General features: G+C 35.9%; 1 protein-coding gene across 1 annotated transcript; it reads left to right on the forward strand.

Annotated features, from left to right (window-relative positions):
• The first annotated feature begins 15,438 nt into the window (after window positions 1-15,438).
• On the forward strand, window positions 15,439-24,759 carry PCLAF (PCNA clamp associated factor). Its single transcript, XM_074294843.1, has 4 exons — window positions 15,439-15,661; window positions 15,875-15,955; window positions 18,583-18,751; window positions 21,571-24,759. The coding sequence occupies exons 1-4, from the start codon at window positions 15,616-15,618 to the stop codon at window positions 21,626-21,628; spliced, it is 354 nt and encodes a 117-aa protein (XP_074150944.1). The 5' UTR covers window positions 15,439-15,615; the 3' UTR covers window positions 21,629-24,759.
• The last annotated feature ends 1,108 nt before the right edge of the window (window positions 24,760-25,867 follow it).

Below are 25,867 nucleotides of genomic sequence, written 5' to 3' on the forward strand. Positions count from 1 at the left end.
CGCCTCCTGGAAAAGAGCGGGGAGAGGAAAAGCCAAGAAACTTTTTCAGTAAAATAACTCAATCCTAGAGAGATGTTATATCACAAACCTTCCTAATGATCTTTTTTCTTCCCCCAATAAAGCAGCATGTGTAAACTCCCGAGAGCAGGGGCTTTTACTACCGTAGTTATGCATAGTGCAGTGCCTGCTCGTGGTGGACCCTCCATCCGTCCTTTTTATTCTTTTATTTATTTTTGTACTGACCTGTGATACTCCTGTGTAGGAACTTCTATGGAAGCATATCAACAATCCTTAAGTGTCCGCTTGTACCAGGTTAGAATTTGTGGATACAGACAAAAGTGAAGTCACTTGTATTTCAAGGAGTTTACATTGTTAATTCAGATAGCGTTATTTATATAAAGGCGTATGCAAAATATGCAAGGGCTTGTGAAGCTCGGTGAGATAATGGACAGAAACGAATTTGTAAACCTCAAAATTTCATAAACCGATTATAACATCCCTAGGCCTTGAGCTTAGTGATGATTTTATTCCCTCAGCTTTCTACAAGATTCCTTTTTTTTTTTTTTTTTTGGCTGAGCCTGGGATTAAGTGACTTGCCCAGGGTCACACAGCTAGGAAGTGTTAAGTGTCTGAGAACAGATTTGAACTCAGGTCCTCCTGAATTCAGGGCTGGTGCTCTATCCACTGCGCCACCTAGCTGCTCCTACAAGATTCCTGCTGAGTTCAAGGAATGCTTAAAAAATTATTCAGGAGTAAATGTTTAATCAATGGATAGCAAAGTAATGCTTTTAAATTTAATCAAGAAATGAGTAAAACCCAGGGGAACACTGTACACAGCAACAAGATTATACAATGATCAGTTCTGATGGACGTGGTTTTTTTCAACAAGTAGTTGATCTGGGCAATTCCAATAGGCTTGTGATAGAAAGAGTCAACTACGCTCAGAGACAGGAATGTGGTTCACAACATAGCATTCTCACTCTTTTTGTGGTTTGCTTGCATTTTGTTTTCTTTCTCATTTTTTTCCTTTCTGATCCAATTTTTCTTGTGCAGCAAGATAATTAAGGAAATGTGTAGAGAAGAATTGCATATATTTAATATATATTGGATTATTTTCCATCTAGGGGAGGGGATGGGGGAAGGGGGAGAAATTTGGAGCACAAAGTTTTGCAAGGGTCAATGTTGAAAAATTATCCATATATTTTGTAAATAAAAAGCTTTCATTAAAAAAGAAAAAAGAAAAGAAACAAGCCATTCTCCAATTGATAAACTATCAAAGGATATGAACAGGCAATTTTCAGAGAAACTAATTAAAGTTATATCTAGTCCTATGAAAAACTGCTCTAAATCACTTATTAGAGAAATGCAAATTAAGACAACTTTGGGGCACCACTTCACACCTCTCAGGTTGACTAAGATAACAGGAAAAAATAATGATAAATGCTGAGGGGATGTGGAAAGCCTGGGGCACTAATACATTGTTGATGGAATTGTAAAATGATCCAAACATTCTGGAGAGCAATTTGGAACTATGCCCAAAAGGCTATCAAACTGCATGCATCTTTAATCCAGCAGTGTCTCTATTAGATCTGTATATCAAAGAGATCATTAAAAAAGAAGAATCCATATGTGCAACATATTTGTAGGCAAGAAACTGGAGATTGACTGGATGTCCATCAATTGGAGAATGATTGAATAAGTTATGGTATGTGAATGTTATGGAATATTATTGTTCTGTGAGAAATGACCAAGAGGATGGTTGCAGAAAGGCCTGAAGAGACACACAGGAACTGATACTAAGTGAAGAGAGCAGAACCAAGAGATCATTGTACACAGCAATAACAAAATTATGTGATTATCAACTGTGATGAACTTGGCTCTTTTTCACAATGAACGAGATGAAGTGAGATCTTTCAAGACAGTTGTGAAAATCGAGTAAGGCTTCATCTACTTCAGAAATTTGAGTAGGCCTGAAGGACTTTGAAGATTGAGTCAAGGGCATACTTAAATGCCCTTCCTGGATCCTCCCATGACATCATTTTCTCCCTATTTCAGTCAAATATGGGCAACTATGTACTTATTGGTCAAGTTCAATTTCTTGAGTAGATCTCAGTTTAGAATGTAAGATCCTCAGCCAATAAGGATGAGGGTCAGTGGTGGGAGGGGGTATTTGTGTTAGGGATTAAAAGTGTTAACCCTGCCCCAGAAGGGGCTTCTTTGATGGGTGGGACTCCGGATTCTCTGGAGAATGTAAAATAAACTTTTCTTTGCTTCTAGAGATCTCTCCAGCTTTATTATTATTATTATTATTATTAAATGTAGACCCCTCACCATTTCTGTACCACACAGTTTTGCGGGCTAGTCACAATCACATTACTCGGTGAGTAAGTGAACTCCTGGGTGCTAGCAGGGTGGTACCCTGCCCTGATTTAGGCAGCCCGCCAGCATCCAGTGGTTTCTTCTTGCTCCCCAAAGTAAATAGGCCCAAAGTGGAGAAACTCAGAGCAGTAAAATTCCAACTGGTTCGGTGGAGGACAGATCAGTCAAGCAATTTGCTGCACAGCAACCAAGAGGTAAGCCTTCTGTGAGCCCCTTGAGTCTAGTTACAGATTCTGGAGGGGGCTTTGGACAGGATAGGATAGGATAGTCCTTCTTGGCTGACTAGGGTCAGTTGGTGACAATTGGCATGTTTGGGCATTTTGGAATTTAGATTCCATCCAAATTCAATGGGTGTGGCCCACTCCCAGCCAGCCCTTGCAGAGATGAGAAAAATGATCATAAAATGCTGGTAGATAGTCCCTTGGGAGATAAGTAATGGGAACAAACTGACAAAATATGAAGAAAAAGCAAGAAAAAGATGATAAGGTGTTGTTTTATCTGAGGTGACAAAGATATTGATGGAGGCACTATTTTGCCTAAGTATGGCTCCCTTGCAAACAGGGTGTGCCAAAAAACTAAATTTGTACCTGAAAGGGAAGGGAGAGGATTTAATTGCATCAACCCCTCCAGGAGCCCTTGGAGTAGGGGAGGAGAATTTATATCTATTTTGAATTCTCTCTTCTCACAAGAGGAGAGGGGACTAATCCGAGGTGTAGCTATGGAGGAGTGGGACAGGAGAAATCCTCCATGTGCAGGGGTAATCTCAATCTCATTTGGGATCACAATAACCCTGTACATCAGGGAAGTAGGTGGGATTGAGAGAGTGAAGATGGTGGCTTCTTTCCTTTCTCTCCCACATGTCTTTACTGCAGCAGGGCCAAGTAGGGCCAGGGGAAAAAAAACTGCTATTTAATGAAATTCATTATTTTAAATATGATGGCAAAAGTAGTTTTATATTATTGGGAATTTAAAGCTGTGTTTGGGATTTTAAGTTAAAATATAGGTTATTAAAACAAAATACTGGTAGCTTACCTTAGGGGAGGTTGTGGTTGTATCTCCCTACTTAGATGGTATGTTGTTTTCTAGAAGTATCGGGTAATTTGTAACTGAGTTATACCTTAAAAATTTGTCAGCTCTGTTGGGCATGTATAAGTTTGATGAAATTTGGTTCAGTTATTTGTGAACCTTGAAGTTTAAAGTTTTTTTTTTTTTTAACTTAAAGACAAGGGACAAGAAAGATTGATTGATTTGCAAAAGCAATTAATAGTTTAAATGGAGCATCTAGTATTGGTTTGGGAGTGTTTAACATCGGAAAAGGTTTGAACAAGTAAGCTTTGGGAGGAGAAAGAGAGATGGGATAGGAAGAGATGGTGTGAGAGAAGGAAAAAGAGAGGAAAATAGCTTTCCAGAAATGGGGAAGAAAAAATTCCCTAGTGACTTTGTCATTTACCATGGGAAAAGGACTCCTCTGAGGTTGGGTCCTGTCTTGAACTGGCAGATTGGATCCTGGGGGAAATAAATGGTACCCTAAAAAGGTTAGCTGTGATAAGTTAAAGTCTGGAAGCATGATGGCATGTGGAGAAGGACCTTGTCAGGTGGTCTAATCCCCCTCTCCCCCATTAAGTATGGTGGCTTTTTAACAACAGCAGCTCCTTGCTGGTTCAGATATTAATTGTTTCTACTGTTTAAAGTAACAGCCTACATTTATATGGTGTTAATAACTGAATGTTTTATTTTAAGGAATTTGTTGGAATTTTAAGTATTCTGAAAGTAATTCATTTCTACTAAGATCCCATCTGTCTAAAGCAAATTATTTAATGTTTATTTACGTACATAATAGTCTCCTTGTTTAAGGAATATGATTAAAAAGAAAAAAACCTAGAGCAGGATTTTAATCTGCTCTGATAATTTGATAGGGTTATTTGCAAAAATTTAATTATTTTTTTAGAATGAAGAGAGTATTAATGTTAAATCTGAAAGATCTGAAATTTTCTTTTATGTGGAAACAGGATGGACAACATACAATTTAGAATTTTTCTTTGTATTGAGTATTTTAAAGGCAAAATGATCTGTGTAATGTTAAACTTAGAACCATCTACTTAGATATGAAAGATAAGCTGTATAATCTGTGAACTTTCTAGGATGAATCTTTTACTGTGATTCTTAAGAATTAGATTCATCTGAAGCCTTGATTAATGATAATTGCTGTAGGAGATAAAATCTTTTTGGATTGCAGCTAATATTTACTTGGAGTTTTGAATTCAGGTATGACTGTCTGCATAGGTCATCAAACTCCACCATATGAAGGTGGAATGGTTAAAAATTAGGACAGTTATCTGAAGAAAAAAAATGCCTTAAATAAATCATGTCCCTGATTTTTCTTCTTATAGCAAATGTCTGTAATCAGAGCAAGTGGTCAGTGAGATATACAAGTATGTAGATATTTTAATTTACAGCCCAGACTTTGGTTGCTGCTATTAATAATATCTTTTAACCCTTTTATTTCCTGGAGCTAGAGTTTCTCTATCTACAGGCTTACTTCACCCCAGTACTTGGGGCCATTCCCACTTTGCCTTTTGTTCTTTGAGAGAAAGCTGGGAATCTGATCAAGCCCTGAGTAGGCTAAGGTTTTTTTTTTTTTTTTTGTTTTGTTTTTAGGACCCTACTAATCTGCATAGAGCCTTTTACACTGTATGTTGATGGAAGGCAGGGCTATCTCTGAAACCCCAATCCTAGACACCTGACTTACTTATCAAAGATCTATATTGTCTTCAGATGCGTTTTTTCCATGTTTTGCACAATCATGGGGGGGAGGCGCTATATGGAAAGAGAACTTTTGACACCCAAACAAATTCCCCATTAAATATGCAGAGAAAATGAAATGAAGGGGAATTCACTCCAGGTGAAGGGAAGGAGACTTATAGATCATCTGCCCATGTTGCATTGCTGATCCTTTGCCCCTGACCAGTGGCTTTCCTTTCTAAAGTATTAGATCCGGTAGCCAAAGGATGGCTGACCTGTGTACAAGGAGTAGCTGCTACCATTCTCTTAGTAGAAGAGAGTAGGAAGCTCACCTTTGAAAGCAGTTTTATAGTGTCCCACCCCAAGTAAGAACAATATTAAATCAGAGGGCTGGGAGATGGCTCACAGATTCCAGAATGTTGAAATATGAGGCAATACTATTAGAAAAGGATGATCTGGTAATCAACCAATATCATAATTTTAATCCTACTTTCTTTTTGTCCCCTAGAACAGAACCATCCCCCAGAGAGGAACATTATTGTTTAGAGTTAATTGATTTTCAAACAAAAGACAGGATTTATAAGAATCTCCAATACCTGGGGGAGTAAATTGGTTTATAGATGGCTCTTCTAGGATGGTAGAGGGGAAAAGGAAAAATGGATTTGCTATTGTGGATGGAGATAAAACTTCCTCTGTTACCAAGGGCAGTCTACCTGCCCATTGGTCAGCTCAAACTTGTGAATTGTATGCCTTAAATCAAGCGTTGAAAGTTGAAATTTTTGAGGGATCAAGATGGGAATGTATACACTGATTCGAAATATGCCTGGGGTATAGTGCATGTATTTGGAAGGATTTGGGAGAAAAGAGTGTTTCTAAATAGTAAGGGTAAAGAATTGGTCCAGAGTCAGAGAGGTAGTGGAAAATATTCTGGCTCCTAGGAATGTAGCAGTAATACAAGTAAAGGGACATGAGATGGGAAGTTCTTTTGAGATAAGGGGAAATAGATTAGCAGATGAGGAGGCCAAGGGAGCTGGAGACCAGATTTCTCATATAATGGCCTTGATACCTATACTTCCCCTAGTCTAGACTCTCCCACTTTTACCCAGAAGGAAAAGAGAACTCGGAAGGACGATGGCTCTTACCTGATGGCAGAGAGGTACTGACCAAAGCAAGTATGAGGCAGGTCCTTCAGCAACTGCACCGGGGCAGTCATTGGGATGTCCAAAACCTGTGTGATGCTGTGCTGACAAGGTATGTTTCCACCAGCCTATATACTATGGCCTGACAACTGGTGGACAGCTGTCTTGTTGGTCAAAGGAATAACAAGGCTGCTCAACACTAGATCCCAAAGGGGGCAAGGTCCAGGAATCAGACCATTCCAAAGCATCCAGGTGGACTTTGCTGAGCTGCCACCAGGGTCGCCTCAAAAACTTGCTATTCATAGTGGACCATCTGATCTCATGGGTAGAGGCATTCCCCTCAGGCCAAACAACTGCCTCGAGAATAGACTTGGATCAGGGGACACATTTTTCTGCCCAGGTGTTGCAGAATCTACGTGGGGCCTTAGAAATCCCTTGGGATCTCCATACCCTTTGGCATCCTCCCTCTTCTGGGAAAGTAGAAAGGATGAATCAAGAAATAAAATGGCACCTGACTAAATTATCTTTAGAGACCCAACTACCTTAGACTAAATGCCTTCCTCTTGCTCTGGTCAGAATCAGAACCAAGCCACATAGAGATATTGGGCTTTCACTTTAAGAGATATGTTAAATCGTTGCTAAGACATCAACAAGACAAGAACTTCAACAAAAAAGGGTTAATAGCTAAGACTTCTCTAGGTTTCCCTGTAAATAGAATTCAGGTTGGAGATTGGGTGTTGATCCGTTCCTGGAAGGACAGAAGCTGACTCCGTGCTGGGATGGACCCTACCAGGTGACACTGACTTCAGACACTGCGATTCGTACCTAGGAGCAAGGCTGGACACACCACACCAGAACAAAAGGACCTGTGGCGCACCTTTATCGGAGTAGACAGTTGAAGATAAGGGAGACCTCAAATTACATTTGAAGAGGGGACCTCCACTGGGAACACAAATTTTGAATCCAGTGCATTGTAACTTTAGGACTTTTCTTTTCTTACATTAATTACTTTGGGAATTTCATCTTAACTTCGCAGTGTAATAATAGTTGAACCTCATGGGGCTTTCCCTGAGCTTTGGGTTTCAACTTTGTGGAGGGAGGTCCCCTAGGGACAAGAGACCAACAATATTACCCTTTTAAAAGGAATAGTTCAGACATTTTAAAAATTAATTTTATAATTAGAACATTTTTTTTTTGACAGTACATATGCATAGGTAATTTTCTTTTTTTTTACAACATTATCCCTTGTACTCCCTTCTGTTCTGAATTTTTCCCCTCCTTCTCTCCGCCCCCTCCCCTAGAGGGCAGGCATTCCCATACATATTAAATATCTTATAGTATATCCTAGGTACAATATATATGTGCAGAACCGAATTTTGTTGTTGCTGTTGTTGCTGTTGTTGCAAAGGAAGAATTGTATTCGGAAGGTAAAAATAATCTGGGAAGAAAAACAAAAAAAATGCTCACAGTTTACACTCATTTCCCAGTGTTCCTTCTCAGGGTGTAGCTGTTTCTGTCCATCACTGATCATTTGGAATTGGATTAGCTCTTCTCTATGTTGAAGATATCCACTTCCATCAGAATACATCCTCATACAGTATCATTAGTTCAGACATATTTTCAAGGGAACAACCTGATCTAAAGGATCATTATTGGATCTGTGGTTTAACTGCCTATACTCACCTACCTCTTAATTGGACAGGGATTTATTATATTGGACTAACAAGGCCAAAATTTTTCTTTCTTCCTGAATAGGCAAACCAGTATTTACAGATTCAGTTGTACAATGATTTGGGAAGAGGGAAATAGTGTTTAGATACTAACATTACTCAGACTGGAGATGCAAATGGTTGGGGTGATGCCTGTCCTCCAGAAAGAATAGTTAAAGAGTATGAGCCAGCCACCTGGGCTCAAGATGGAAGTTGGGGATATAGAACTCAATATATATGTTGTACAGGATAATTAGGCTTCAACAATTGTAGAGATTATCACCAATCAGACTACTAAGGCACTAGATCTTTTGGCTGACCAAGCTACTTAAACCAGAGGCTGTTTTATAACATAGAAATCACTAAGAACATTAGGAAACTTGCTCATGTTCCTGTACAGGCTTGGACCTCACTGTTCAATATTTCCTGGTGGTCCTGGTTTGGGGAAAGCTGGTGGAAGCAGTTCCTTTGATTTGGCCTTATAGTTTTTAGTGCTGTTATATTACTCCCTATCTGCATACCTTATTTGATCCGATTGATAACCAATTGTCCAAAACTCATTATCTAGAATGATTAGGTTGGAAAAGAAAGCTGAAGGGTCCGTTAGATTGATGGTGTTAAAAGGACAAGGGTGGGAGCCAGTGGCCCAAGAAGACCAACAGGAAGCAGAAGGGGATGAGGAATTCCATAGGGAATGTGAAGTTGTTACAAAAATTTGAAGAGATATCAGTGTACAAATAAGAGGAGGGACTGAACGAGATGAGTTGAGATCTTTCAAGACAGTTGTGAAAATGGTTTTATCTACTTCAGAATTTTGAGTGGGCCTGAAGGACTTTGAAGATTGAGTCAAGGGCATACTTAAGTGCCCTTCCTGGATCCTCCCATCATTTTCTCCCTATTTCAGTCAAATATGAGCAACTATGACATCATTTTCTCCCTATTTCAGTCAAATATGGGCAACTATGTATTTATTGGTCAAGTTCAATTTCTTGAGTAGATCTCAGTTTAGAATGCAAGACTCTCAGCCAATAAGGATGAGGGTCAGTGGTGGGAGGGGGTATTTGTGTTAGGGATTAAAAGTGTTAGCCCTGCCCCAGAAGGGGCTTCCTTTGATGGGTGGGACTCCCGATTCTCAGGAGAACATATAATAAACTTTGCTTTGCTTTTAGAGATTTCTCCAGCTTTTTTTTTTTTTTTTTTTTTTTTTATTAAATGATGACCCCTCACAATTTCTGTACTAAAAAACAATTAGACTAATTCAATAGACTTGTGGTGTAGACAACCATATGCATTCAGAGAAAGGATTTATGGGGGGATTAAATATGGATCACAACATAGTATTTTCACCTTTTTTGTTAGTGTTATTTGCTAGCATTTTGTTTTCTTTCTCATTTTTTCCTTTTTGATATGATTTTCCTTATGCAGCTTGATAAATGTGGAAATATGTTTAGAAGACATACACATGTTTAACCTATATTTTGGGTTACTTGCTCTCTAGAGAAGGGGGAAAGATGGGAGGGAGGGAGAACAATTTGGAACACAATATTTGTTAAACTATTGTTGGATGTGTTTTGAAAAAACAAAAAGTTATTATTTTTAAAAATTTAAAGAATTCATTTTTCCTAATTTTAATAGATTCAAAGAGAGAGGAATATACTGGGAGAAAGGGAAAGGGAGAAGTAGAATAGTACAAATTGTCTGCCATTTTAAAAAAAGGCAAAAAAAAGCTTTTACAGTGGAGGGGAAGAGGGGGGAAAGAGTGAGGGAATGAACTTTATTCTCTCTCTTTCTCTTTTTTTATTAAAATATTTTATTTTCAAAACATATTCATGGATAATGTTCTTTTTTTTTTCTTTTTTATTTTAATAGTTTTTATTTACCAGATATATGCATGGGTAATTTTACAGCATTGACAATTGTGAAACCTTTTGTTCTAATTTTTCCCCTCCTTTTCCCCCTCTCCCTCCTCTACCCCCCCACCCCCAATGGCAGGTTGGCCAATACATGTTCAATATGTTAAAGTATAAATTAAATACAATATATGTATACATGTCCAAACAGTTTTTTTTTCTGTACAAAAAGAATCGGACTTTGAAATAGTGTACAATTGGCCTGTGAAGGAAATCCAAAATGCAGGCAGAAAAAATTAGAAGGATTGGGAATTCTATGTAGTAGTTCATAGTCATCCCCTAGAGTTCTTTCGCTGGGTGTAGCTGGTTCAGTTCTTTACTACTCTATCGGAACTGATTTGGTTCATCTCATTGTTGAAAATGGCCACATCCATCTAGGTGGCGCAGTGGATAGAGCCCCAGCCTTGAATTCAGGAGAACCGCAGTTCAAATCTGGTCTCAGATACTTAACACTTCCTAGCTGTGTGACCCTGGGCAAGTCACTTAACCCCAGCCTCAGGAAAAAAAAAAAAAAAAAAAAAAAAAAGAAAATGTCCACATCCATCAGAATTGACCATCATAAAGTATTGTTGTTGAAGTATATAGTGATCTCCTGGTCCTGCTCATTTCACTCAACATCAGTTCATGTAAGTCTCTCCAGGCATTTCTGAAATCATTCTGTTGGTCATTTCTTACAGAACAATAATATTCCATAATATTCATATATGCATGGATAATTTTCAACATTACCCTTGCAAAACCTTTTGTTCCAATTTTTCCCCTTCCCTTGCCCTCCTCTTCCTCCCCACAGTAAGTAATCTATGTTAAATATGTGCAAATATTCTATACATATTTCCACAATTATCATGCTGCATAAGAAAAATCAGATCAAAAGGAAAAAAAATAAGAAAGAAAATAACAACAAAAAGGTGAAAATACTATGCTGTGATCCGTCCTCAGTTACAACAATCCTTTTTCTGGATGCAGATGACTCTCTCAATCAGAAGACCATTGGAATTGGCCTGAATTACCTCTCTACTGAAAAAAGTGACCTCCATCAGAATTGATCATTGTATAATCTTTTTGCCATGTACATGATCTCCTAATTCTACTCATTTCACTCAGGATCAGTTCATGTAAGTCTCTCCAGGCCTCTCTGAAATCATCCTACTGATCATTTCTCACAGAACAATAATATTCCATAACATTCATATATCACAATTTATTCAGCCATTCTCCAATTGATGGGCATCCATTCAGTTTCCAGTTTCTAGCCACTACAAAAAGGGCTGCTACTTTTTTTTTTTTTTTTTTTTTTTTTTTTTTAAACACCCACGGGTCCCTTTCCTGCTTTATGATCTCTTTGGGACACAAACCCAATTGAAACACTGCTGGATCAAAGAGCATAGCCCTGGGGGCATAGTTTCAAGTTGCTCTCCAGAATGGTTGGATCAGCGTGAACCTTATTTTCATCAGAATTGGCTCAAAGAGGAAATAGCATTCATACTCAATATGGGTATAAGAAATCTATCTTACCCTGCAGGAAAATAGGAGGGGAAGGGGGGAAGATGATAAAAAGAATTTTGAAGCAAGTTTCTCTGGTAAGACCTCATTTCTCAAACATAGAGGGAACTGAGTCAAATTTATTTAAAAAAAAAAAAAAAAAAGGCATGCCCCAATTGATAAATGATCAAAATATGATATGTGCTCAAAGAGCCATAAATTCTTTTCATATTCATTGATCTAACAACAACACTACTAGGCGTGAATTCCAAAAGAGATTTAAAAAAAAAAAAAAAAGAAAGAAAGAAAGAAAGAAAGAAAGAAAAAGGAAAGTCAACTAGTGTACAAAATATGACAGCTCTCTTCTCAGGTAAAAAAAAAAAAAAAAAGATTGGAAATTGAGGGGATGCCCCATTAATTAAGGAATGACTCAATAAACTTTGGTATATGTTTGTGATGAAATATTATTCTTCTATAGGAAATGATGAGCATGATGCATTCAGGAAAAAAACAACAACTTGGAAAGTTCTCCATGAACTCAAAGTGAAATGTACTGTAGTACTGTATACAAAGTAATAGAAATGTTCTGAAATGTTATTCTCATTAGTACAATCATCCATCCACGACTACTCTGAAGAACTTTTGATGAAAAATCCTATCCATAGGATAGGAAGGAATTGATTGTATATGAAAATAGATTGAAGCATTCTCTCTTTCTCTATTCTTTTTTTTTTTTTTTAAACTTAATTTGTCTTGAGGGTTTTTATTTTCTTTAGGATGGAAGATCTATGTTTTCTTTCAGAACTTGATTTTTATAGAAAGGTTTTGCATAACTTCACATGTGGTTTCTTAATTGTAGAGGGGAATACCTAGAACTCAAAAATTTAAAAAAGAAATGTAAAAAAAAAAACAAAAGCCTGTACTGGGGAAAATATTAATTAAATTAAATTTAAAAAAATTTAAATTTAATAGATTCAAGAAAGTTATAAAACGCTATTTAAAAGGTATTATCTTTCATGGTAGGTATACAAATACACTGTAATTTAATGCAACATTTATTGATTGTAACCAATGATGCGAAAAATACTCTTGCTAAAATCTGAAGAAATAATGTCTACAAAATTTTTTCTGATTAAGTAATTGTCAAACAGACAATTCTGGTATCACCTGTTCTTTTAATGATGCCTTGCTGGCATATAGAAAGACTTATATATTTACTAACTATGCCTTTAATAGTAATTCTAGAATTTTACCCGGAATCCAAATCAAGCTTTCTGACTTATAGTTAATCTATAATGAACTTAAACATATTCAGAAGAAACAGCTTATTAAACTTCTTAGGAAACATTCCTGGACTGTCAATTACAGTACATTTAAATTATGGGTTTTTAAATATCCCTTCCTCTTTTCTCCATTTTTCTTCAACCAAAATCGGTATTTTCTCTTTCATCATTATTGTTAAAAAAAAAAAAAAAAAAAAAAGCAACTCTTTAGGCCCTCTATTCATCCCATAACCCTTAACACTTTCCCTTCCTTCTCAGACTACCTTATTTAAAAGATCTTTGGATAATTCTTCCGAGATATGGTTGCCTTTTAACATTTCTGTTAGACTTATAAACAAGGAGAAAAGCACATAGTGACAGGGATCCTCCCTAACTTAATATTTACCCCAAACTTAGTACTCACTTGTAAGCCCTCTTAAAGAGTAACTAAAGTCTCAAGGGCTACAATAATTGAAGGTATGAATGATGAATAATAAAATAGAATTCATGAATGATGAAATTATATTCTTTAATGTGTGATTAATTTTATATTTGCCAGAGGCTTGGAACTAGAAGAAGCTATAAAGAAATACTTTAAGCTTTAGTTTTTTTCAGATTCTAGAGATAGCCTTCCTAATTTTGTATCACAAAGAATTGTTAATTCCTTGATTGTGTTCAGTAGTCTAACTTTTACTATCCTAAACACAATCTGTTAAAGATCCTCTGAATCCACATATCTTAAGATCTTGGAAGAGCTTTTTAACTACTATTTGCTTTTTAACTAGAATAGTCTTTCATATAAGAAGGAAGGATTCACTTCTGCCCAAAGCCTTTAAACCTGCCAGAGTTTATGTTCTAAGACGTTAACCTAGAGAATCAAGGGTCACTTTCACACCAAAATGAGATATCAAATGCTGAGTGAAGCAAGCAGAACCAGGAAAACATTGTACACAACTAACTACAAGATTGTGTGATGATCAACTATGCTAGATTTAGCTCTTCTCAGCAATTCCAATACATGCAGAGAGAGAACTATGGAAATTGAATGCAGATCGAAGCAAACTATCTTTGTCTGTCTTCTTTTTTTTCTTATGGTTTTTCCCCTTTTCTGATTTTTCTCTTGCAACATGACTCATATGGAAATATGTAAGAAGAAAAAGTACATGTATAACCTAAAAAATAATTCAAATAATTTTTAAAGTGAAATATCTCTTAGGTAGTATTTAAACTGAAAAATTCATAAAAATTATTCCAAGTAGGCAAAGGTGAGTGGTAGAAATTCTTGAGACAATACTGTTAAAAGGTCCAGAGTAAAATTTTTGAATAAGACTGATGAGAAAATGAAAGTTGAATAGGGAATAATTTTTGACCCTTAAAGGAATCACATTAGTGAGGAGGAATGAAAGATCCAGAAATTTCCATAAATTTAAAGTCAGGGTACTTGAGTTCAAATTTTGAACTTACATCTTCTTGCCTTTGGGATTTTGAAAAAAAAAAAAAAAAAAAAAAGTTCCTTCCCCTCTCTGGGCCTCAGTTTCTTCACGTTTAAAAAGAGGAAGATGATCCCTAAAATAAATACCTTCCAATTCCCAAACTCATTCAATTATATTTAGTCCCTTCCCCCAACTTTGTGGAGAGCCTAATTTCACTGAACAGCAATCTCTTTTTTTGCTTATCTAGCTATCCCAAGACTCAATCATAAGAAATACCGTTTTTTCTTTTTTTCTTTCTTTTTTATTAATCAATTTGGGGATTTTTTTTTAAATTTAATTTTTATTTTATTTTATAATTATAACTTTTTTTTTTTGACAGTACATATGCATGGGTAATTTTTTACAACATTATCCCTTGCACTTACTTCTATTCAGATTTTTTCCCTTTCTCCCCCAACCCCCTCCCCCAGATGGCAGGCAATCTTATACATGTTAAATATATTACAGTATATTCTAGATACAATATATGTGTGTAGAACCGAATTTTTTGTTGCACAGGAAGAATTGGATTCAGAAGGTAAAAATAATAGTTTACACTCATTTCCCAGTGTTCCTTTTCTGGATGTAGCTGATTCTGTCCATCATTAATCAATTGGAATTGGATTAGCTCTTCTCTATGTTGAAGAAATCCACTTCCATCAGCATACATCCTCGTACAGTATCATTGTTGAAGTGTATAATGATCTTCTGGTTCTGCTCGTTTCACTTAGCGTCAGTTGATGTAAGTCTCTCCAAGACTCTCTGTATTTCTCCTGTTGGTCATTTCTTACAGAACAATAATATTCAATTTGGGGATTTTTAAAAAACTCAATTAAAGTGGATTTGTGTAATCTGTAAAACAACATAAATTTTAGGGTCTTTTAAAAACTACTTAGTTTTTTAAAAATCTCGATTGAACTAAATTTGTGTAATCTTTAAATAAAAATAAATGTCTTGCACATGCCGGCTTTTTTTTTTTAATTAAGAAAAAAGAATGAAATTGTTAAACTCATTCGAATTGGATATACGTAATTTCTAAATGTTATTTACAAATAATAAATTTAATTGTAATTGTTTAAATTTATAAATTGTATAAAAATAAATTCACACTTCAGTTTTTTTAATAACTTTCGCCAAATTTTTCGTACGGGTGTGTGTGTATGTGTGTATGTACGTAGGTTACAGACAAGATTACGCGGCTCCTAGGGAAAGCCGCGCCCATCCCGAAGCAAGGACCAATGACAAGTCTCTCTGCTTTGATGGATGGTTCTATTCTTCATCCTGTCTGGTTTCCTACATCGCTGGACGCTGTTGATTAGCCCATGAATCGGAGAATGAGCCAACGGGAAAGGGGGAGGTGTCGAGCCCAGCCAGGGCGCGGGAAACCGGCTGGTTTAAATGGCGGAGCCGGGCGCGCGGGAGTCTAGTTTTCCAGCTGCGCAACTTTCCGCAGGCTCTGAACGCAGTCCGCTGATTTTGTCCCTATCCCCGGAGTTTGTCCATCCCCTCCAGCTTTGGTCATGGTGCGGACTAAGGCCGACTGCTTGCCCGGCTCCTACCGAAAAGGTAATTTCGCTGGGCTGGGCTGGGTGCAGGTTACTCGGGCTGCTCCGTTGAGCCTGCGCGCCAAAAACCTGTCCCGGAGGCTGGCGGCCCAGAGTTTCCTTCTGCAGGACAGTCTGCAGAAGGTCGGGTCCCCTTCTTCCTAGCCCTTTCTTTCTCCTTCTTCTCTTCTGTCTTCTCCGACTTTCTCATCGCCTTGTTTCTCTCTGCCCTCAGTGGTAGCGGCTCGAGCACCCCGGAAGGCGCTGGGTCACTCCAGCTTCGCCAACGCCTCTTCTTCGCCCCCGTCCCGGAAAGGTAAGGACCTGCTCTGCTGTCCCCCGAAGGACAGCAGACTTGTGGGGATCGGGCTCGAGCCGGAGCAGGTTTGCCGGGCCGAGCTTGTGGCTTGGTGGCCAGAGCTCCCTTTTTTTATTTGTTTATTTCAAAAAGCATTGTTAATGATCCGAACTTTTAATTTTGTGGGGATCTTTACGAAAGTATTTTGTGAGGATAATAATTTTTAAATCCAGCCTATCTTTGCAAGTGAGATAACCTGTTAATGACTTTGCAAAACTCTCTGTACGGCGCTATAGAAACGCCGTCTCTTTAAAGTTCACTATCTCTTCCACTCCTGGAATGTGGTTCTTACTCATCCCAGGTCTCTGTCAAGTTCCAGCTCAGATCCTCTTTTCTGCAGAAAGCCTTTCTTGATTCCCTTAATACTAGTGCCTTCCCTCAGAGATTATCTCCAGGTTGATCTGTTTATATAGTTTGCTTGCACATTATTATTAGTGTTTTATCTCTCCTATTAGATTGTAAACTTATCCAGAGTGAAAATTGTTTGTTTTTTTGCCTTTGTATTCCTCGTTTCTAACTCTGTGAGTGGCGTAGTAGATGGTTAAATAATTGCTGACTTGACTTGTCCTTTGACTGTTTTCGATTGACCGAGGTATGGCCACATACCTTCAAATATGACATTCATATTTCCCCTCCTGCCCATGAAAATAAGAGGAAATGCTAACTGGTATTTGCCTTCCTTGAGCAGGAAGTTGTAAAGGGGAGGAAAGTATTTCAGAAGGTGAAAAGAGGATAGAAAAGGAAACTGAAAGAATAACATTGACTTTAATATAAAAGGAAAAGTTGTTGATTACCTGAATTTGGGAAAAGAGTCAGTCTTGTTCAGGTGGAGATCTGGTTGGAGCTGTGGATCCAACGATTAAGGAAGGACCCTCTTTGGAAGAGAAAGGATAAAGAGACCCAAGAGCAATTCAGAGTGTAATCTTTGGAACTGATTTTTAAGTGAATGGAAGAATGAATGATTGAAAAACATTTAAATATGTAGTATGTGTCAACCATTATGTCTTTAAGCATTGGGGATGCAAGTAGACAGTTTAAATAAATATAGCTAGACAGTTTCTGCTCTCAAGGAGCTTCATCCATATCTAATGAGAGACAACATATAAATGAAAGTTCAGCTTCAAGGATGATGGAAAAGGCCAGAAATCTGGAGGACAGATGGCAATCCCTAAGGGTTCTTCGGATCAGAGGATAATTGACTTGAACCATTAAGGTAATCTAGCTTTCTCCTTTAACTGGAGGGCACTGAAGCCCCCGAGGAATTTAAGTGAATTAGTCTTTGTCATGGTCACATGGATTGTAAGAGTCTGGAATTAAATCCACTTTCTTTGACTCCAGGTCCTGTACTCTTCTACTGAACCAAGTAGCTTCCCAAATATCAAAATTATTGAAACTTTTGATCATGAAAGATCTTGACTTTTCCTAAAATCTTAAACTGAAAAAATATATCATTATATAGATGCAAAGGAGCAACTAGTGGAAACATTTCATTTTCTTTTTCTTTTCTTTTTTTTGGGGGGGGATGGGGATGCCAGTGGCAATTTCTGGTTTGCAGAATAATTAAAATCAGGGTCCTAAATTTCGCTTAATAAATGAATAGAATTTTGGAGCTGAAAGGGACTGGAAGATTCCTCTCATTTTACAAGAAAGCTAAGGCTTATTGACTTAAAATCATTCAGCTAGTCTGTGGCTGAACTACAACTAAAATGTATTTATTTTATTCTTCCTATTAACTTTATTTAGGGAAATGGAGTTCCTCAAAAGCTGTTTAAGCCTTATTAGTTTTTTTATCTCCACTTTTACTTTTTTATCACAAATTAAATTTGTTTTATAAAGTGGGTAAAGTGAAAATCTTTGAAAAAGTTGGAAGGGAATCCATAAGCTATCTAGTACTATCTATTTTGTGTCTCCTGATTCTAAAACCAGCATTTCTTCTACCATTACTCTTTGCTACCCAACTGTATGACTTTGCTAAATTTACTAGTTTAGTGTCTTTGTTAGAAAATAAGATCTTTGCATTTGTTTTAAAATTTTGGGTAAGTACAAAAGTATTCATAACTGAAATGTTTTTTTCTTTTTTTATTTTATTTTATAATTATAACTTTTTTTTGACAGTACATATGCATGGGTAATTTTTTACAACATTATCCCTTGCACTTACTTCTGTTCAGATTTTTTCCCTTCTTCCCCCAACCCTCCCCCAGATGGCAGGCAGTCTTATATATGTTAAATATATTACAGTATATTCTAGATACAATATATGTGTGTAGAACCGAATTTCTTGTTGCACAGGAAGAATTGGATTCAGAAGGTAAAAATAACAATTTACACTCATTTCCCAATAACTGAAATATTTTTCCATTCAGTGACTAACACATTAAACTTAATTGATTCCTTGAGTATGCATTTTTGCATGTCATTTGTTCCAGGACATTTTAAATTGGGATTAATATTATTTCCCAAAGACTTTGGAAAATAAATGTTATTAAAAGTACTTTGGGATTTTTTTAGGTAAGCAGGAAATTAAATACATGTTTACATAAAGGTGATATTCATAAGTCTAATATATCATTTTTCTTTTCCAGTTGAAAGTAAGTATGCAGGTGGGAACCCAGTATGTATACGCCCAACACCCACATGGCAGAAAGGAATTGGAGAATTCTTTGGGATGTCATCTAGACACTCAGAAAAAGAGAATCAAATTCCTGATGAAGCAGAGGCAGGAAGTAGTGGCCTAGAAAAATCTAAAAGAAAGTAAGTTTTAATTGAATTGAATTGAATTGAAAACATTTTAAGCATTTTAAAAATTTGCATTAAAGCTAATGAGATAAAATTTGATCCAAAATGTTTTCACTCACTTGCTTAAACTAATTCTAAAATGTAAATCTTAATAGCCTTAGAAACACCTCAAACTATGTCATTGCAACTATTAGCAGATTGCCCCCCCTTTTTTTTTAATCTTTTAAAGAAAATTGTTTAGTCCTTTTTTGGCCATGTCTGATTCTTCATAACCCCATATGAAATTTTCTTGATAAAAATATTGCCATTTCCTTTTCCAACTCACTTTATAGTTGAGGAAACTGAGGTAAACAGGATCACACAGCTAGTAAGTGTTTGTGGTTATTTTGGAACTTTCCGGGATGAGATTCCCTGATTGAAGATCCAGCATTCCATCTATTGTCACAATTAGCTACCTCTAAGAATTGGAGCCTGGCATTGTTTTGGTAATAGGGTTATCTCAGCTCTTACTATGATTCTATAATTCTCTATGTGAATTATTTCCTTTGATCTTTAAGTTCCATTTTGTACTTTTTAAGCTACTTTGAAAGAGATTTTAGTTTTATTGTTCTGAACTTAACATCAAATAAGATGAGCATTTCACAAACTATAGACAAAGTAGAACAAGAAAGATTTTATGTGAAGCTGCAAATCTGAATTAGAAGGAGCTTGCTTTTCTTTTAAAATAGAGAATAAATTCAATATCTCATTTTTAAAGTTGTTTTACTTATCCATATTTTCTTCTCACTAGTTCTCTTCTATGCATTTTCAAAAATGCTTCACTGACCCTTTTTCTTACTTTAAAAAAAATTCTTGATATCTCCATCCCTACTTTCAACTCTTCACTCCAAATTGAAAAAAACCTAAAATCTTTATATCAGACAGACACTGTTAACCAAAACAAATCTCTACATTGGACAAGTCTAGAAACATGTTTCATTGAGTACTTTGAGGTTTTCACTTTTTTTTTTTTTTTTTTTTTTTTTTCATAAGATAAATAGCATGTTCATCACTGTATTTTGGAGCTGTATGTCATGGCATTGATTTAAACTTTCAAATAAGTCTTTCAATATTATTTTGTGTTTACAGTGTTATTCTCTGAGGTCTGCTTACTTTACTTTGCATCACTTCGTACAACTCTTCCTAGATTTATCTAAGTTATTTAAAATTTATGAAGAAATAATTTTAAAATACTGTCTCTTTCAAGAAGCTGTAAACTTTTAAAAAATTAATACTCTATGCAAAAATAAAAGATTTGGACAAAGAAATGCTACTTTTACATATGTTCCTTGCTTATATCTTACGATTTATCTATCTCTACATATGAATTGAAGGTAGGGATTATAAATTAGAAGAGTAATGGCATAATATTTGACCTGTGTTTCCTAAATAAGTTTTTGTGCTTTTCACTGTTCCAAGAAAAGCTAGAGGATAAAGATAAATTGTGACCTAATAACTGGCTTAGGCCCAGACTGCTTATTTGTCATACCATTGATCATTCCTTGCTTGCCATTGTCTTACAAATTTATGAGATTTATGGGACTGAATAAGATACTCTGGTTAACTTTTATTCCAATGTCATCAATGCTTTTTTCTTCTAAAGTCTTAACTTTTATTATTTGTGACTTCCATCCTATTAGAGAAAGACATGTATCTCAAAAGACAAGCTAAAATGTCCATAGTCTGGAAAGATACCATTGGTACACTTAGTTGCCAAGTCTTGTTTTTACTCAAGCTGGCTCAGCCTTCAGGATCAGCTCCTCACCCATGGAAACCCTGTGATATTAAAAGTAACATACGTGACTCACTCTTTTTTTTTTTTTTTTTTTTTTTTTACCACTACTTAAGTGGAGCTAAGTTTCAGCTGCTTATATGTAATCTGATAGTGGAGAAGTTACAAAATTATTCCCTCTCCCAGGAGCACCTAATTTAAAGAATGTCACAAAACATTCCCTTTTTCTTTTTTCCCCCGTGTCTCCTGATTGTCTTCCACTCCCCTTCAGTCAACCCTTACACTCACCTCATTGTCTCCTGATTCCCTCTCCCAATAAAAAATCCAGTATCTTGAAACTTTCATCCCATTTTTCATTCTTCCAAACTGGAATAAAGGGTTAAGTTCTGGGTTCTTGATTATTGAGAACCTTGAACTAGATTTGTTTTGTAAACAACATGTGCTGCTAAATAGTTTGTCTTGATGAAATTTGTTTTCTGTTGGTTTTTGTTTGTTTTGTTTTGTTTTTACTCTTAACCCCCACCTTATGACAGTTAGTTTTATAATTTCTCTCCTTTGAAAAAGTTACAATGAACATGAAGTTGATTTGCATGAGATTTGGTAATTAGTTTCCAGAACCCAGCCAAGCCATATAGCTCTGCTCTTTGCAACTGTATTACTTTTGCTGTCTAATATTTATTAGATAGACGATAATAAATTGCTAAAGTAGAAAGCTGCATATCACTCATGTACCAATATGCTTGGCTACATGTTCAATAAGAATATAGATGATAATAATGAGTTATAGTATCTATTGAAGAGGAAATACTGAATTATAGTATGATTTTTTTTGCTGAATCATAGAAAAAAATTAAAACATGACTTTTTGCTGGGTACTGAATATTTAGGTACCTGTCATTTTATGTGCAGCTTTTGATGATGCAGTATTTATTTTTCCTTTCTGTCTAGCCCCTAAAACCCAACAGTGCTGCCTTGATTTCCCTTTAGGGATAGCATTATAATTGTTATTTTTAAGCGTTTGATTCTTGAATAACTTCTAAAATTCTTTGTATTCTTCCCATAGATCTTGTCCTTTGCAACCTGATCCCACAGAAGATGGTGGATGTTCAGATGAAGAATAGAAGATTCTCTTGTATCTTCACTTTCATCAGAATTCTAGGATGTACATTTGTGTAAATATGTTTATTTACTGTGGTTAGGGCCTAATTTTGTTGTACAGAAATTTAATTAAAAATACTAAAAATATATATGTTTAAATTCAGTCAGTAATAAGTAATTCTGGATGGGAGACTATACATATATAAATAATAAGCATCGCCATCAATATTAAACAGTATTCTTATTAATGCTATAACTTTCTTGTATGTCAGAAAACTACATGGTATATCTAATTTGTGACATTGGAGATTGGCTTGAGTCTTTGTGCCACTGCCATTTTTTTGCCATCTTTTATGAAAATAGTGCCATATTTTTGTTCTTCATTTGCTTGAAAAGCAGTTAGACTTTGCACATTTAGAATTTTTCTTCCCAGTATTAACAAAACTAAAGGGATATACTTCTAGTGACAACTTTCTTCAGAAAGAGGTCAAATGCAATTTTGAAAGCATTTAGAGAGATATCTCTAAATAGGAAAAGGTTGTTTTTCTATTTGTCTTAAATTTTTAATGTGTAGAAGCTCATAATGCATTTTTATGTGTTAAGTTTACTTTTAGGATAAAATATTCAGTTTCTAACAGCTCTTTTCATAGTGGCTAAAAATTGGAAATTGCAAGAACGTCCATCAATTAGGGAATGGACAAGTTGTGGATTGGAGTACTATTGTGCACTAAGAAATGATGTGCAGGAAGCTTTCTGAAAAAGCCAGCAAAACTTGCATGAACTGTTGCAGAAGTAAAGTGAGCAGAACCAGAAGTAATAGTTATATTGCATGATTGTCAACTATGAATGACTTACATATTCTCAGCCATACAGTGATCTAATAGAATTCCAAAGAATCTACTATGAAAAGTACTATGTACTGCCAGTGAAATTATTAATGGGATTCCGATGCACTGCATTTCCTTTTGTAGCATGACTAATAGGGAAATACTTTGCATGACTGCACATGAATAATCTATATCAAATTGTTTTCTGATGGAGGGGAGAAGGAAGGAAGAAAATTTGGAACTCAAAATTTTAAATGAATGCTTTTCATTTTTTACATGTAATTGAGAAAAAAAATTTAAGACAAAACAAGAATTGTTATTTTAATAGCTTTACAACTTACAAATGCTTTCCTGACAGGAGCTTTGTGGTAGATAGCATGGAAGTAATAATACCAATTGATTTCTATACAGAATTTATCCTTAAAGCATTTCAACGTTGGTAGCATTAGTTGGTATGGACCAAAACTCTGAACTTGAAACAAAAGATTCTTACAAAGGACTAAGTCAGTGGACTTGATAGAGACAATAGTTATCTAATTTAGCATGATTCAGCATGATTGATTTAATCCTACAAGGAGATGTTATGGGCTAGAACTTGAAACAAGGTACTAAATGGAATTGAGTTTAGCATTGATTTATGGAATCTAGTTTAGCATTGATTTAATCCTACAACAAATAATAGTTTTCTAGTGATATAATAATTGGTATATTCTTAGTGTGGAACATATAAGCTAGAAGATCTCAGGGCCAAAAAAGACAAGCACACTAGAAGCTCTCGGTGGCTGAGACAGATTCATTCCATTGTCCACGTTTGTGATGGCCGGAGGCTGAAGTGCAAACCTTGGGATTTGGACAGATTCAGAGGGCAGAAAAACAAGAGAGATAGGCCTCTAAGAAAGCTAACCGGGCCCCAGGAAAAGAGACAAGACTTTGAAGGAAATAATAAAAGATTTGAATTTTAACACCACTGCACTTGTGGTGATTACTAAACTGAAACAAAAGCTGCTCCCAGAGATCCCAGAAAATCTCAAAGAGAACATTACATTTTAGAGAGAACATTACAATTAGTATTCCCATTTTCTTTCTTTTTTTTTTAAATAGTACTTTATTTTTCCAAATACATTTTAAAATAGTTTTCAACATTCATTTTTGTAAAACTTTTGTGTTCCAAATTTTTCTCCCTCCCCAAGATAACAAGCAATCTGATATAGGTTAAATATGTGCAAGAAAAATCAGAACAAAAGGGAAAAAAGCCATGAGAAAGAAAAAAAACCAAGCTAACAAAACAAAAGAAAGATGAAAATACCATGTTCCAATCCACAGTTTCCATAGTTCTCTCTCTGGATGTGGATAACTCTTTTCATCACAAGTCTAATGTCATTGCCTTGAATTGCCACATTGTTGAAAAGAGACAAGTCTATCACAGTTGATCATCATTTAATTTTGTTACTCGGTACAATGTTCTCTTGTTTCTACTCACTTCACCCAGCATCAGTTCATATAGGTCTTTCCAGGTTTTTCTGAAAAAAGCCTGCTCATCATTTCTTATATTACATTGCTTTCATGTACTACAACTTATTCAGCTATTCCCTGATATCTCCATTTTTCTAGATGAGAAAGCTGAAGCTCAGAATAGGAAAGTAATATGCTAAAACTTTAATGCTGTTTTTCTGAGTCTAAATCTTGAGCCTTTTTCTCTTCTGCTTTGAGGAAAATTATTTGTCTTAAGTGCTAAATGACTGAATCTTAAAGGTGAGAGAAAGTATGCATTGCTGATTTGTGATTTTCCTTACTTTCAGAGGCTCTTAATGTTTTTAATAAAAATCTTTTGGGATTTTTCCTCCCATTTGTTTATAAGATTTTAAGCACTGACTAGAATTTTTTTATCAATTACTGTAATTCCACCAAGCCAAAAAACACACCCCTGCACATAAACTGGGAAAACTAATCTCGGAAAAAAAATTATATGATGCTTGGCACATAATAGGCACTTAAGAAATAGTTGTTTGTTGATTTCATCAATGAATATTAGCTTCCTGATTCTTAATTAGAATCACTCAAGCAATTTTAAAACTAATTAACATAGTAAATATTCTGTTGTCATGTTTCCTAGGCAAAAAATTTATGAGTCTACTTTTAGAATGAAAAGTAAAGACTAAAATGCATCAGAAAAGGCCTAGCCTTTGTGGGTATGGAAAGGGTATGGGACTTCCCTTATGTTTGTCATGAGGTAACTAGGGATATAATTGAGGTGGTAGATTGACAATACTATCTCACTTATAATCAAACTCACTGAGATATTAAATAAAAATTAATTTTAATTTGAACATTTTTTTTTTTGTATGAACACACTTTGGGGGGGGGGAAACTATTTTATAATATGTAGCACTATCTGAATGTTAGCCAGTACTGTTTTCTGCTATCTATTCTACTTTTTTGCTTCTAGATACTTTTTAGTATGGGTTTCATAGAGTTCTAAATTGTTTTTTATGTCCTTGTCAGGATGCAAGGGCTTTTTCGCTGCTTTCATAAAAAAAAATTTCTAAAACTGGATCACCAAGACCATTTGTTTTCTAGATACTAGAGCCTGAGCCCATGAATTTTTTAGACAAGTTTTGGTGGGACTCACTTGTTTTGCTACCTTTAGGAGTAAGATTTTAAAAGTCACTAATGAACTGTCTCATTCCATAATGAATTTTCAGTTGAAATGGTCCAGAATTACTCTTTTTTTTTTTTTGATAAATTGTTATTTCTATAGGGCTCACCCTATTGGGAAAAAAAAATAGAAGTAATCCTAGGAGACTCATTTTATTAGTCTTGTCTTTTTTTTTTTTTTTTTTCCCTGAGGTAATTGGAGTTAAGTGACTTGCCCAGGGTCATTCAAACAGGAAGTGTTAAGTGTCTGATTCTGATTTGAATTCAGATCCTCCTGACTTCTGGGCTGGTGCTCTATCCACTGCACCACCTAGCTGCCCCCATTCATCATTTTCAAAGAGGAGTAGTGCCATCATGGGTGATATCTTAAGCTGGATTTAAGTGAAACAGAGTTGTGCAAAGTCTGCAGCTTTACTCCCTGAAGATGGCCCAGATACAGCAGATGCCTGGGATCTTCAAGTGCTCCCCAGCAGCTGTCTCAGCCAGCTTCATGGAAGTTGAAACAAATTGTTCTCATCTGTCCATTCCACCAGAAGAAGACTTCCCATACTTGAGATATACCTTGTCCTACCTCACCAACGGCTTGTCAAGTACTGAGTGTTTGGAGCAGCTCTGGTGTGATTGCCTGCTGAGCTTTTTGCAGGGTTGCTTATCCACCTTTGGTGTTCACCTGCTACCCAACTCTGACCTTTGACTCCCAGTAGTTTGATCACGTGTAAGCAGCCACACCCCAATAAAACCTCTAAAAGAAACCTCTAAAGATAAGCTAAATCAGGTTGA

The sequence above is a fragment of the Sminthopsis crassicaudata genome, chromosome 2 (genome assembly GCF_048593235.1).
Source record: "Sminthopsis crassicaudata isolate SCR6 chromosome 2, ASM4859323v1, whole genome shotgun sequence".
Taxonomy (NCBI): Eukaryota; Metazoa; Chordata; class Mammalia; order Dasyuromorphia; family Dasyuridae; genus Sminthopsis; species Sminthopsis crassicaudata.